Source organism: Lytechinus pictus, unplaced genomic scaffold (assembly GCF_037042905.1).
Source record: "Lytechinus pictus isolate F3 Inbred unplaced genomic scaffold, Lp3.0 scaffold_20, whole genome shotgun sequence".
NCBI lineage: Eukaryota > Metazoa > Echinodermata > Echinoidea > Temnopleuroida > Toxopneustidae > Lytechinus > Lytechinus pictus.
In genome coordinates this window covers 2,327,368-2,342,733 of record NW_026974141.1, presented here as the reverse complement: position 1 = coordinate 2,342,733, position 15,366 = coordinate 2,327,368, and the positions used below count along the sequence as shown (strand labels likewise).

Genomic DNA, 15,366 nt, shown 5'->3' with positions numbered 1-15,366 from the left:
CAAATTTGCAGTATATAAATATTTGCAAAAACCATATCAGCAAAATTATAAAAGATCAAGTTTTAGCAAAGGAACATGATTTAGACAATGAAATCAATGAAAGCAAACACACTTTAATTTAAACTATCTATATTGTCAAAAAAATTATTTTGGCTGAATTATTGTGAGTTTAAGCTCTGAGGTCTCATTTGTAGATACTGGTACAGATGAATTTATGATTTATTTATTTCATTATTAATCATTATTCCATGTTTTATTGTTAAGGACATGAACAGTGGAAAGGTGTACAGTGATGAAGCAGCTGCAGTCTACGAAAGAGCCATCTCAACATTTATGAAGAAAAACTACCTGATATATTTTGCTTATGCTGACTTTGAAGAGGCAAGTTGAACTCCATGGCCCGTTTTCTGAAGTCAGGTTTAACTTAGACCATGGTCTAACTGTTTCCTAAATTATGGGAAGCCAAAAGTGTCATAATGTTGATTAAGTTGTGTGTTTCTTATGTTTACTGTGCTCTTTCTTGATTCTTCAATGGTGAAGACAATCATCTATTTATACTTCCTAGACAATTATGAAATGATTTGAGAGCCAAATGAGCTGAAATATGATATCTCTGCTGTTAGTAATTTAAGTAACACTTGACTATCCATACTTAACCACAACTTTAAACCTGAGTTTAAGTTAAACCCTACTTCAGAATACGGGCCAAGGTGGTGGGATGGGGTTGGGACTGCAAATATCAGTTTCATGTTTTCTATTGGATATTGATAAATTTATTTTAACCTTAATGCTGGGGGTTTTTTTTAAAGGAGGGGTATAAACAAATGGTTCCATGACATTTGCTCCGGCGACAATTGCTCCGATGGAAAATCTGCACATTAAGCCAAACATAAAATCTTACCTCCCAAACTAAATAAATCCTAATCCTCGTGTTAATATTATTCTGAACCAAAGACTCTATTACAATCCTAACTCTAAACCTATGCCCTCTGAGATGTTAAGACCGGAGCAAATGTCGCAGGAGCAAATGCCGTGTCACCGAACAAACACCTCCAAACCTACCATTTTACTCAGAACCTCTGATTATATTCTGCCATGTACAATGGCATGGAAGGTTAAAGGAAGTCAAATAATGTGAATACACATGATAATATAATATCTAGAGACATTTGTTCATGACATAGTTTTATACTTGTTAATGAAATTGAAATGATAATCTTTGTGTATACACTTGCAACCATTCTAAGTCGTGACTTTGTATTTTTTGTTGGAAATTAATTCAGATTTGAATTTGTTGGGACAAGCCTGAAGTGGTTGCCAATTTTATAATCTAATCTCTCATGCTTTTTTACAGGGGAGGATGAAGTACGAGAAGGTTCATAATATCTACTCAAGGATGTTAGCACAGGAGGATGTTGACCCAACTCTGGTAAGTAACAATTTTTTTTTTTTTTTTTTTTTTTTTTTTTTGGGGGGGGGGGCGGCAGGGAAAAATGAATACTTTTGAGGAGCTATTTTTCTTTTTTTGCATAGTACCCATTGGTAATTTACAAGGGCTATTTGTCATGTTTTGGAGGATTGATTTGAATGATTATTCTTTGAAATGAACTCTTTGTGTGCCTGCATCTTACATGCTATAAGTGATGACACCAACTGTATCTCCCTCTATGCTCAAGTGTTGTAATACACCCGTCCAAGACAGGACGTATTATGGTATCACGCTCGGTGTCTGTCCGTTAACTTTTCCTTGTAAACGTGATAACTTCTGTTTGACTTAACCTAGGCTCATATAATTTGGTGTGTATGATACTAGCATGGATCCCAGGAAGCCTATCGATGTTGAGGTCCAAAGGTCAAAGGTCAAGTTCACACTGACATGTTTTCATCAATACCCTTCTGCAGTCCTTTTAAACCAGATAACTTCAGTTTAACTTAACCTAGGCTCATATGATTTGGTGTGTATGATACTAGCATTGATCTCAGCAATTCTATTGATTTTGAGGTCAGAAGGTCAAAGGTGAAGTCGCTACCTTCCACTTTTCTTGCTTGACCAATAGCTCCATTTTCCACCTTACAGGCGGGTGTATTATGTGCTCGCCTTAGCAACACTCTTGTCAAGTATGTGATGGTAATGTTTTATTGTGTGTTTTGTGATGAATGTTCTTTTAACTTCCCAATGTACATGCATCAATTTCACACAAGCAAACATGGGTGATAACAACAGAACAGTTTACAGACGCAAGTGTAGTAAACTACTTGGTGTTTCCTAACGTCTTTAATGCAGGTATATGTGCAGTATATGAAGTTTGCCAGACGAGCGGAGGGCATCAAGGCAGCAAGGACGGTATTCAAGAAAGCTAGAGAGGATCCAAGGAGCAAGTATCATGTCTTTGTGGCTGCAGCTCTCATGGAATACTACTGTAGCAAGGTGAGTCTCTGCCCTGGTTGCCACCCGATTATAGTCAGGGATGTTATTCCCCGTGATTAAAAAAAAAGTATTTATGTATCCTACCAAGATGTAGTTTTTATTCATTGAATCATCATCCCAACTGGCATTTACATTTCATAACCAAATGACATTTATATGATGAAGTTGCCAAAGCATTTTGAGTATTTCAGAGAGAGTGTTTCATAAAGCATCTTGCCAGTAATTTTCACTGACAAATTTGTTTTTAGCCAATCAGAAACAAGGATTTAAGTAGCTTATAACATCTGCTGGTGAAAATCAGTAACAAAAGTCTTCATCAAATGCTCCCCTGAACCATATTTTGATTGGCACCCATGATTGCAATGAAATAAAGTACTGAAAGAAAGAATGAAATATTGTTAGAATGATGTGGAGATCGTGTTATTATCAGGCATCCTAGGCCCTGTTTTGCAAAGAGTTGCAACGGTTTCAAATCGTTAAATTTTATTTGATCGAAAATCTCTTTCTCTTCGTGAAACAAATTCAGATCAATTACAATTTGAATTTGATATGAATGAATGGCAACTTTTTGTAAGAAGGGTCCTGGGAAGCTTTTCATCAACATTTTTGTCTGACAAGTTGCCAGATCTGACAACTTTCCTTGATTTTGATTGGCTGAGAAGCAGTGTTACTATGGTAACTGTCATATAAAATGGGACTTGTTGGAAAAGATGTCCACAAGTCCTTTCATGAAATGCTCCCCCGGTGTGTATGAAATTGGTCTAATCCCGATTTACACGTTACAAAATTTATTGAAATATTTCTTTATTTTTGCATTTTACACCTTCCAGGACTCACAAGTAGCTTTCAAGATCTTTGAGTTGGGTCTAAAGAAGTATGGCAATGTTCCAGAGTACATCCTAGCCTATGTAGACTACCTTTCACATCTCAATGGTAAGTGCCAAGTGGATGGATGGACAATCTCCTTGAATTATTCAACCTTTTTGTACGCCTGTCTCTACTTCACTTCACAAATGCACTTCAGCCATCATAATTTGAGAGCATTACAACTTTTTTATATGACCTTGGAAACCAAACAAACCATTCCAGGAAAGTCCCACTGCCCCACATTAAAGGACAAGTCCACCCCAAGAAAAAGCTGATTTGAATAGAAAGAGAAAATTCAAACAAGCATAACACTGAAAATTTCATCAAAATCGGATGTAAAATAAGAAAGTTATGGCATTTTAAAGTTTCGCTTAATTTCACAAAACAGTGATATGCACATCCAGTTTGGTATGCAAATGAGGGGACCAATTACATCACCAACTCACTATTTCTTTTGTATTTTATTATATGAAATATGAAATATTTTGATTTTCTCATCATTGTCATGTGAAACAAAGTTTCATTCCTCCCTGAACACGTGGAATTCCATTATTTTGTGGTTCAGGCAAGGAGGTCCTAATTGTCAAATTCGTAAAAAATTGAAATATTATATAATTCAAACAATAAAAAACAAAAGAAATAGTGAGAGAGTGACATCATCGACTCATTTGCATATCACTGAGTTGAGCATAGAACTGTTTTGGGAAAAATAAGCGAAACTTTTAAAATGTCATAATTTTTTTATTTTACATCCAATTTTGGTTAAGTTTTCAGCGTTATTCATGTTTGATTTTTCTCTATTTATTTAAATCAACTGTTTTCTGGGGTGGACTTAACCTTGAAGTTGATCAAACGTACCTACATCAAGGAATTGCCCAGATGCCAACTTCACAGTTCCATATCGGTTCATGGATCCAGGACCTATCTTAAATGATTGCCTTAGTTTTCTATTCTAGTTCAGATGAAGTAAATCTTGAATCAATTTAAAATGAATCGAACTATGGATTGGATTTAGAAAGGTGGATTATTTGATGGAATCGTTTCTGTTTGATTTTTAATTTTCCAGAGGATAATAATACAAGGGTTCTGTTTGAGAGAGTTCTTACATCGGGAAGCCTTCCTCAAGAGCAGTCTGGGTAAGTCAGCAAAAATTAAGTCATTGTCAATATGAAAATGTGTTTGTTTGGGTTTGACAGATAGTGCAAGTCACTAAATATGGTTATTGTATTTGTAAACATGAAAATGTATATTTTTTTGCATTTGGCTTGTATCAGGAATAATTCAATGAACTACTTATCCTGTGCTTAAATGTTGTTTACTTAAGTGCTGAATGATCTTATCTGGTTATCTGTTGCATAGCAATAGCAGGGGAGTGTTTTATGAAAGGACTTGTTGGATGTTTTATTTGACATAGTATTTGTTATTCTGTGGCCCGTGTCAGCTTAGCAAAGATCGTACAACATCTTTCTATGATTGATTGCATTGACTACAATGTACGATCAAAGGTGAAAGTCAAGTGTACAATTAATCGATATCCTTTGTGTTACGGGACCCTGATAATTACCATAGAGACAGTCAGATACCTGTACCTCTCAGTCAATCATAATCAAGGAGAGTTGTCAGATGAAGTAATATGATGAAACGCCATACAAACCACCTATCGAATTTGTGAGAATCTGTATTTTATTTAGTAAATAAATAAAAAGGCTTTAATAGGAGGAAATTATAATTTTTTTTAAATAATTTTTTCTGACTTATGATTTTCATTACAGATCGAGCATGCGATCTTAAACACATAGGAGTAATGCCGAAAAAATTTGTTCACAAATTATAATTTACTCCTATTAAAGCCTCTTTATTTATTTACCATCTATTGTCCACGGTGGACTGCATTTGCATATTAATGAGTCAGAAAGAAGAGGATCGAGGGTATTTGAATTCCAGTTCATCGTGATTTAGCTGTGAACCAGAATAGCCTGGTGGTTAAGTCGCTGCCCGGAAAGCAGTAGATGGCAGGTTCGAATCCTACTGGTTCCATTACAGATTGAGCATGCGATCTTAAACACATAGGAGTAATGCAAAAAAAAAATTGTTTACAAATTATATTTTATTTAGCTCCTCTCTCTCCAGAGGAAGGATGTCTTGTCTAGACCCCTTTACCAACAACTCCGGAGCTCGTCTGGTCTATGTCCCATAATCTTTGGGCAACCGAAGATTCATAAACCAGACACTCCACTCAGACCTATTGTGTCTACTAGAGGATCTCCCACATACGCACTGGCTCAGCATTTGACTAACATCTTACAGCCTCTTGTTGGTCAGGGCGTGCATCACGTGAGAAACTCTAAACATTTCGTTGAGCAGATCTGTCAGATGAACGTCTCTAACAATGACCTCCTCATCAGCTTTGATGTTGAGTCATTGTTCACAAGTGTACCAGTTAAGGATGCTTGCGCCATCATCCTTGAGAGATTGAAATTTGACAGAGCTCTCCCTGACAGGACACAGTTGTCCCCTCTAGAGATCCATGACCTGCTTGAGATGTGCCTCAATTCCACCTCTTTCAGATGGAGAGACACATTCTACAGGCAAACGGAAGGGGCTGCCATGGGGTCTCCCCTGTCCCCAGTGGTAGCCAACATGTTCATGGAACATTTCGAGGAGACGGCTCTCCAGTCAGCAACCCACAAACCCAAAGTGTGGCTTAGATATGTGGACGACACTTTTGTGGTTTGGCAACACAGTGCTGAGGAAACTAGCAATTTCTTACAGCACCTCAACTCTCAACACGAGTGTATCAAGTTCACCATGGAAATGGAGAATGAAGGGTCTATCCCCCGGGGGGGGCACTCGACCAAAAAAGTGGTAGGGGTGTGCCGCGGGCGAGACAAAAAACGGGGGCCTTGGAGCGGGCTCATTGTAAAAAGGAGGGTCCTCGGAACGGGCTTCGGAACTACAAATGTTTGTGAAAACGGGGGTCCTTGGAACGGGTCGCCTGCGTGCGAGTGCGTATGCATCCCTATGGAACGTATTTGCAGCTAGCTCGGCGGCACGACTGACGGGCGCGCTAGCGCAGAGGCGATGGTCGGACAGCGAGCTGCGGCCGCTTTTCACCAAAATTGCGACCGGAACGGCGTAACGGAAAATATGCAAAGCCCTGGAGCGGATTTTTTTTTTCTTTTTTCTCGAGAAGAAGAAAGTGCTATGCTCTGGAGCGGCTTTCTTTGTTCTTTTTCTCAATAAGACAAAAATGCTATGCCTCGGAACGGAAATTTGAGTGTAAAAATGGGGGTCCCCTCCGCGGCACATACCCACTATGCATTATATACTGAGTGCCCCCCCCGGGGTCTATCCCCTTTCTTGATACAAAGATTACGAGGATGGCACAGGGATCCCTATCCCATCAGGTTTATCGGAAACCTACTCACACTGATCGGTACTTGAACTATCGTTCATTCCACCACCCATCAGTGCTGAGATCCATCAACAAGACATTAGTCAAACGAGCCCATGAGGTTAGTGACCAGATCCACCTGAGAGGTGAGCTTGAGCATATCAAACGTGTTTTGAAATGTAACAACTACCCCTCACATAAGATCTGCACTGAGCTTCCCCCCTCGCGGAACCCTCATGTAGGACAACCCAAGGCGAGAGTCGTTCTTCCATATCTGGGAGCAGCCTCTCACAAAATTCAGAGGATTTTGAGAGAAGCCGACATTGAGGTTCGTCATAGTTCCTCAAATAAGCTTCAATCTGCCCTCACTACCCATAAGGACAAGCGCAACTCCAAGGACCTCCCTGGAGTTTACCAAATTCCTTGTGAATGCGGTAAAGTTTACATCGGAGAGACGGGTCGTTCCTTCAACACTCGGATTAAGGAACACAAGGCCCATGGTAGGAGAGACGAGAGGGAAAAATCTGCAATCATCGATCATGCCCATACGCATGATCACCGGATTCTTTGGGATGAGAGTAGACTGGTCACCCGTGTCCCCTACTGGCATCAGCGGAGAGTCAGAGAAGCGTTGGAGATTGAGGAACATAACACTGTTCCTCAAGACAGCGGCCTCCAACTCGGCAATATCTGGCTTACCGTTCTAGACAAAGAGGCTAATTTGCCTAATTAGCCTACCCGGATGTTCCACACACGTGTGAGCACTGCCATTGTCATTCATGCTAATCCTAGCAGGAATGATAACTGACAGCATTTCCGGTCGTCGCTGGTTTTGCGCGCCCAATTTGTGTGTTGTCACCCACGTCCGCATATGTGGATGTCATGTGACCAATCTAGCCAATCAGAGACATGTACCCTGCAAGATACCGTGCATACAGCACTTCGACAGAGTATATAAGGCCTGCTTCTACAAACTTTGCTCATTCTCCTGAGGACGACAAGAACACACTTGGATGTTGTTTGAAGGTTTGCATGGTGGTATGTACAATCGCTGATGTGGTTTACGGTACACCATGTGAAGTGTTATAGAAACATTGGATAGGAGAAGAGAAGAAATGGATAGGCGAGAAAGTGGAGATTTGAGAGTAGAGTATTCTTTCTTGAAAAGTAGTCCTGAAAAGGACTGTAAACCAGGAAAGATTGATGAGTTGAGAACAGCTTGAGTAGTAGAGCTAGTGAGGAGATGCTGGCTTGAGTCGGCGAGTAGAGATGATGAGTAGTAGAGAGACTCGACGTTTCGGGCAGGTTGACTGTCCGTCTTCAGGAGTGTCCGTCTCCTGAAGACGGACAGTCAACCTGCCCGAAACGTCGAGTCTCTCTACTACTCATCATCTCTACTCGCCGACTCAAGCCAGCATCTCCTCACTAGCTCTACTACTCAAGCTGTTCTCAACTCATCAATCTTTCCTGGTTTACAGTCCTTTTCAGGACTACTTTTCAAGAAAGAATACTCTACTCTCAAATCTCCACTTTCTCGCCTATCCATTTCTTCTCTTCTCCTATCCACTGTTTCTATAACACTTCACATGGTGTACCGTAAACCACATCAGCGAAAGAACACACTTGTCGAAGAAACGTCGAGATTGGGTGGTCCTTTTCAGGACCAACATCTGCCCAAGAAAGATACATGGTGTACCGTGAAACCTACTACACTATTCTTCTTCGCCATGGAAACCTTCAGAAGTTATATATTTTATTTCTTTTTAATTGAAAGGAAAAGCCAGTCTTTGTGAAACATTCAAACTCTTTTATCATTTCTACACAGAGAGATCTGGTTACGATTTGAAGATTTTGAGTCGACATCGGGAGATCTAGCGAGTATTATCAAGGTGGAGAAGAGACGGCAGACCATCTTCAAGACAGATTACAAAGATCGCGAGACGAGCCTCTTGGTTGACAGATATAGATACCTTGATCTTTTCCCATGCAACCCAGCTGAACTCAAAGCATTGGGATACAAGGTAGTCCTCTTTCTATAGCTCATTTGGTTATAAAATATTATATCCGTCATAATAATAATCAAGACTGATGATTAGTCTAAACCCTGTCATGTGACCAAAGATAGTTCCAGCCAATGTCACGAAATTGACAAAAATGCCATAAATCCCGGCATCTGACGTCACAACCCGGGAAAAGTACCTGAGCCGTGACGTCAGACGTAAATAGTTCAAAAACTATTTACGGGTGGGCGGGGCTTAACTCAAACTCATATGCATGTACAATGCACGTATGTGATCAAGCCAAAGGCCTCACCAAAGCTAATAAAAAGAATTGATGAATTCTCTCTCAAAGATTACTATTCATTCAGTTATATCTACATTCCTATCTGATGTATTTAATTCTGATGACGGATGTAAATCAAATATTTACGGCCTTCAATCAGAGGTTTGGTGAAACTATGATCCCCTCAGTGATACGAATGCGACCATTTTCCATCGGGCTGTGCCCCTCAGGAAAATAGTGGCATTCCAGCGTCACTTCAGGAACTATAGTTCCAACCACCTCCTCTGGTGGTCGTACATATTTGTTCAATATACATGTGTGAAATGTCTTCGCATTTGATATAGATACCAATCTAGAAAAACCCACAGTAAATAGGCTACCAGACAAGGTTCTCTGTGATAAGCTAAAAAAACATGTAACTTTTTTAACTTCCAAAATGGAAATTTCGAAAATTGGCTGAACTGCTTAGAGAATTTGATACTTATCTTCATCATATTGATAAATTGATTTGGAAAGAATGATATGGAAATGAGTAATCCTGCTTGCATTGAAATTCATGTTTTTAAATTTATGCTTTTTCAAGAGTACTCGCATAATTACTACACATGTTTATTTTGAAGGAAATAGACCATGCCGGATAATATCTCGGAGAAACTTTATGAATTTTGTGTGAAAAAGTAAGAAATTAATGAATGAGTGAGCAAATGAATGACTGACTGACTGAATTGATGGATGAATGCATTTATGAATGAAAGAATGAATGAATGCATTTATGAATGTGTAAATGACATGAATGAATGAATGAATGACATGAATGAATGAATGGATGAATGAATGAATGGATGAATGTATGAATGATTGAAAGAATGGATGAATGCATTTATGAATGTATGAATGACATGAATGAATGCATTTATGAAGGTATGAATGAATGACATTCATTGAAGGGATAGATTAAGAATAAGATATGTTGCATTTTTTCAGGATCTCAAGCAATCAAACAAGGTGTTTGCGATCTCCGTCAATCCAGTCAGCTCAGAACAGAGTCAAGGCACTGAGGAGGGAGGTGAAGCGGCAAGAGAGAGCAAACAAGAAGAGATCTTCAGACCAAGTCTGGATCAGATGCTTCCCTTTAGGCCCCGTGTTGCACCATGTAAGAATTCTTTCCTGAATTTGAGTGATTTCAAGACAAATTTAAATGTGGGAAAGAGAAGCATTATCTTGTGAACTATCTAATTATTTCATCAAGGGGCCCCTTTCACAAGCTCTGCTTCTATGGGGTCCCAAACCTTTCATGTTATATTCTCTTTGCCAACCTATGTACTAAATATTTGTAGTATATCACATGATTGGTTTGAATAAACTCTTATCACTTATATTTTCGAAGAGGGATCACTCTATAGATGCCCTCAAATGATTATCCCATTAGAAAAATTAACATTTGGACCAAATATTTGGATGTAGTCCAATAGATGCTTATTTGTGTACAGTGTATGTGACCTTAGCCATAATTGAGCCAATTTGTTAGATGTTTGTTTCAATGGCTTTACAGCAAAACATTTGTCTCTAGTGCATTATAAACAGCCTTCCTTAATCTTTTTGTGACACTAATAAGAAAAAATTTAAAAATGTTTTGCTTGTTGAAATTAAGTTGGCATCAGAGTGGACTTTCCTGAATAAGTACACTCGGCTGGAGTTGTTCCCACACAAAAAAGAGTAATATGTTATTTGCATATCAATCAGAGACTCATTATTAATTGATGACATCTCTTTTCAGTACCGGGGGGGGGGGGGGGGGGGCTGTTTCATAAAGCTGTTTGTAAGTTAAGAGTGACTTTAAAATCGACTGGTGATCCTTTCTAGGAACTATATCAACGCCTATGTCAATCTGATGTGTATCACTTACCACAAGAAAGGATTACCAGTCTCCTGTAAAGTCGCTCTTAAGTTACAAACAGCTTTATGAAACGGCCCCCTGGGGCCCACCTAGTTCCCTCTGCTGTTAGCTGCTTCTATAGTCATGACCAAACGCTGCCACTTCAAAGCTTTCAGGGAGCCTTCGTAAAATCAGAGACTCTTAATTGTTTTTTCATTTGTAATTTGATGATATTATCTCTTTCCTATCCCTTTTGACCACAGTACCTGGTGCCCACCCAGTTCCCGGAGGTGATTTCCCTCTGCCGTTGGCTGCTTCTATGGTCCTGACCAAACTCCCCCCACCTCAAAGCTTTCAGGGACCATTTGTCAAGGTCGATGACCTCATTAGGTTAATAGCTGAATGCCGGTTACCAGAACGTAAGTACCCGTATTCTAGTGTAAGATTTCATGTTAGAATGGGACTGAGAAATAGGTGACTTTGTTAAAGGTCAAGACCACCCCCAACAAAGTGTTTATTTGAACAAATAGATCAAAATCAGACAAGCATAGCACTGAAAATTTCATCTAACTTGGATGTGAAATAATGTGTCATTTTTCAGTTATGCTTATTTGCATACCATTTTTGATGTGCACATACTGTTGCGCACATACTGTTTTGATGCGCACATACTGTTTTGTTTTGCAGAAAGCAAAACTTTAAACTGTCATTACTTTCTTATTTCGTATAAGTCGTGTACTTGAAACAAAGGAGACCCTAGCCTTACAAGCCCTGCTTTTCGGGGGTTCTTCTTGTCTTTCGTTCAATACGTAATTAGTTATTTGCTGTGTTTCTTTTTCTACTGTAACAATGGTTTATAATTAATTGATTTGCATTTGTAGAATGTGAAATCATACAAATGTATGTGCAGAAGGAAAGACGAATAAATATCTTATCTTATTAGAGTTTGAAGACTTTCTGTGCCATGCTTCTTTGATTTGTCTCTATCTCTATCTATTGTTGGGGTGGACTTGACATATCAAGCAAAATGTTTGTTCCTCACTGTACACTCCTGTAGTGTTATTGAACGAAGTGAGCATTGTCAGTGATATTTTCTAGCGGAGGTTGAAAACTGAATGAACTTTTATTTAAATGAAACACAAATCTTATTTAAAACTCAAGTAGGTAACATTGTTGATGTATATTAGAAAGGATCTGAAGTAGTTTACAAATCCCTTCCAGTCTTCCAAAATTAATTTGTATTCTATTTCTCGCTTCAGCATCTCACGAGCCTGTACCACTCCCCAACGGCATGGAGCAGGAAGACAGCCAGGGAGACGGCGAACTGAAACGCAAACGAGGCATGGTCGCGGGCAAGCCGGCCGAGGAGGACTCCGATGACGAAGAGTCTTCCCAGCATGCACCACGACATGATATCTACCGAAGCAGGCAGCAGAAGAGAGTCAAGTGAAGGGTGTTCGTTCAATTTCATTTTCATGCGGCCAAATTCAGAAGAAAGAAGGACTGTATCTGCTACTGTTTTAAAGCTATGGACTGTTAACAGAGCTGGCGAATGGAAAATGATTATTACTATTTCAAACTTGTGGACAACATATTTGAATGAGGGCTAGTCATTAAATTCTTATTGTCATTGAGCTGAATTCGGAAGGAATATATTTGCTAGTGTCTCAAAGCTGTGGACTGGCAACAGTATGTGAAAAGTGGGAAGAACTAAGAACTATAACTTCTTCAAAAGTCCAGACAGTGGACTTGAGTGAGGGATGTCCTTCATTTTCATGAGGCCCAATTCAAAAGGAAGAAATGTACTTGCTACTGTTTCAAAGCTGTGAACTCTTATTGAACAGTATTTAAATGTTGGGAAGCGGTGTTTCTTACTATTTCTAATCAGCATATGAGAGTCGAGGGAGGGGTGTTCGTTTATTTTCACAGAAATCTCATATCATCACCATAAGAAGAGGGACAGTCGATGAATTTTGAAAACTATTGTGATCTTATGAAGGTGCTGAATCACCCGTGACTGTTGCTGGGCTTGCCCATGACAGTTTGTTCTTCATCATCAACCTGCAAATTGCTCAATGTCATATGAATGTTGTTATTTTTTTAAATTTATGCTACAATTGGTTACATAGTACTATGCACACATATGGGCCTGTTCAGATATGGTGCTACAACCCACCCCATGTGTGAATAGCACCCATGTGTTATTTCTAAAAGTATCAACTTGGTAGAGTGCTCAAGGTGATGCCCTGATTGTTACCGTGGCTTTATATTTTCCTAGCATTTTGAAGAAGTTTATTGGTAGACAACTATTTCAATTCTGGCAGCCCAAGATATTCTGATCCATCTTCAGTTTTTGTCATTCCACATTCAATTTGACTTAAGAAGACAAATGTTAAGTGGGTGTGTAGCACCATATGTGAATGAGCCTGTATTGACTAATTATTACTTGTACACCTATCACGTCACATAAGAACAGGCATGGAAAGATGATAGATCGTGAGGAAAGGTAAGTAATTTTTCCAGACCGATGTCACAGTCGCAATCTCATATTCTAGACAGAGAGTTGCAATATTCTATCCAGTTGTGAGTTAATACATGTATGTTGCACCCATAAAAGAGCCAGGGGGTGGTTTCATAAAGCTGCAATTAAGTTTATGCATGACTATACACAAGACCGGTGATCCTTTCTTGTGCTAAATGATATATACCTATGTAACTGACTTAGCACCTAAAAACATATTCTAGTTGTGTGTAAAGTCTTTTGTAACTTTATGAACAAGGTTTATGACACCCCACCCGGATCATTTAACATCAATGAATGCGTTTTTCCCTCAAAAACTGGTGTTTCTATATTTTGATGATTGTGACTTTTGCCCTCCTTTTGTTAGTCAACGTTTAGTCATATCCAGCTAATTCTGTCTTCAACTTGAACGGATAAATCAATTGCAAAGAACCAAAAGTGAATATTTGGTTGAACCAGTTTAAATAATTTACATTGATTGCCATTATTTCTCATCAAATGTATTTCTGTTAGTATTTAATTTTGAATTTTACATGTCTATCCGTCTTGTGGATAAAAACCATTTCATCAGCAGGAACGATGTAGCTGATGTGATTCTGTACGTTCCATCTGTATATATTAAAAATATGTATGTTTTTTACTTAATAAAAGTAAAAATGAAAAAAAAAATGTGAGTGCTGTATTCATTTTTTTTTAAACGAGAAAGCTCTTTACAGTTAACCCTAATAAGACTGGGGGAGGGTTGATTCAGCCCCCCCTCTTCATTTTTCGTGATAAATCTGCCCCGCAAATTTTTTTGACCGCCTCGCTCACCGACTGTTTTACTTTCAAGTCTCGCGCAATTTTTGAGGCCAAAATTGCAACCCCCAGTTACACGGTTCCGAAATTCTAAAGCATTTCGTAAGTGAATGCAGACCCAAAATTGCTCAAATATGTGAATTTATGTACAAATCCAATGAACATAGTTTTTTAGCCAAAATTCATAAATGTATAATTTTTTATCTTTTTACTGATTTGACTCAATTTCATTTTGTTTATGGCCAGCAAGTCCCAGACAATTTCAATTGAAACAAACAATAAAAAACCTAAAGTAAAAAAACAAAGAAGAAACTTAAAAACAATAAAATACATAAGAAAATAATTATGATATTGAATTTTTCTTTTTAAGTACATTTGATCAGAATCCTATAAAGAGTCTGAACAACAAAGCATTTTAGGGGCCTTATTTAGTTAGTGCAAACTTTATGAATTTACATATTAATTAGCATAATAAATTAGAAATGAGATTTTTCAAAGAATTTGATTGAACAGTTTTGGAGATTATACCATGAGCAACCCGTGTGCCGATTTTTGTCGCGATCATGCGATCAAAGGCCGAGATCATAAGGGGGGGCTGAATCATCTCCCCCCTGTCTTGAGGAAGTTGAAATAGCCCACTCTTTTTAGGGTTAAGTCAGCCTTTGATAAGTCAGATTCCACCTTAGTCCAAAAAGTCTCAAAAGATCTCATTCATGAGCATTGAATGAAACCTTTTAATTCCAAATTATGTGCAAGTCCAAAAATCAAGCATAAAATCTTGACTAAATGCAAATTTTAATTGATTTGCTTTCAAATACAACCCACATTCTTGCTATTCCAAACAACACTTGATTTTGGGGACTCCCCTTGATTTGCAATTGAACACTTTATATAGAAATGGTCATTAAAGACAGTAACCACTAGTAATAGAAAAAAAATCCAACTCTGTTGTGTCATGTTCACATCTCTATCTCCTTCTCTTGCTCACTTTCTCTCTCTCACCCTTCCCTCTCATTTAGTTTCTTTGCTTTATCTTGCCCTTTTCTTTTTGTCCAAAACCTCATCTTTATATCATCCTTGTTTTTCCCATTCATTGATCAAATTTGAATGATACGTAATCGAAGAAATTGTCACTAAAGACTAGTTATAGAAAAAAAAAGAAAAAAATATCCAACTCTGTCCTATCATGTTCACATCTC

The 15,366-nt window shown here is 38.4% G+C and overlaps 1 protein-coding gene across 1 annotated transcript in view; it reads left to right on the top strand.

Annotated features, from left to right (window-relative positions):
- The window catches only part of LOC129283155 (cleavage stimulation factor subunit 3-like), a 35,472-nt gene extending 21,434 nt beyond the window's left edge, over nucleotides 1–14,038 (top strand). Inside the window, exons 10-18 of the mRNA XM_064114827.1 lie at nucleotides 265–381; nucleotides 1,355–1,429; nucleotides 2,285–2,428; nucleotides 3,259–3,361; nucleotides 4,362–4,431; nucleotides 8,515–8,710; nucleotides 9,957–10,125; nucleotides 11,112–11,267; nucleotides 12,108–14,038. Of these exons, the coding sequence (XP_063970897.1) occupies nucleotides 265–381; nucleotides 1,355–1,429; nucleotides 2,285–2,428; nucleotides 3,259–3,361; nucleotides 4,362–4,431; nucleotides 8,515–8,710; nucleotides 9,957–10,125; nucleotides 11,112–11,267; nucleotides 12,108–12,298 (1,221 nt within the window). The 3' untranslated portion in view covers nucleotides 12,299–14,038. The remainder of the gene's footprint in view (nucleotides 1–264; nucleotides 382–1,354; nucleotides 1,430–2,284; nucleotides 2,429–3,258; nucleotides 3,362–4,361; nucleotides 4,432–8,514; nucleotides 8,711–9,956; nucleotides 10,126–11,111; nucleotides 11,268–12,107) is intronic.
- The last annotated feature ends 1,328 nt before the right edge of the window (nucleotides 14,039–15,366 follow it).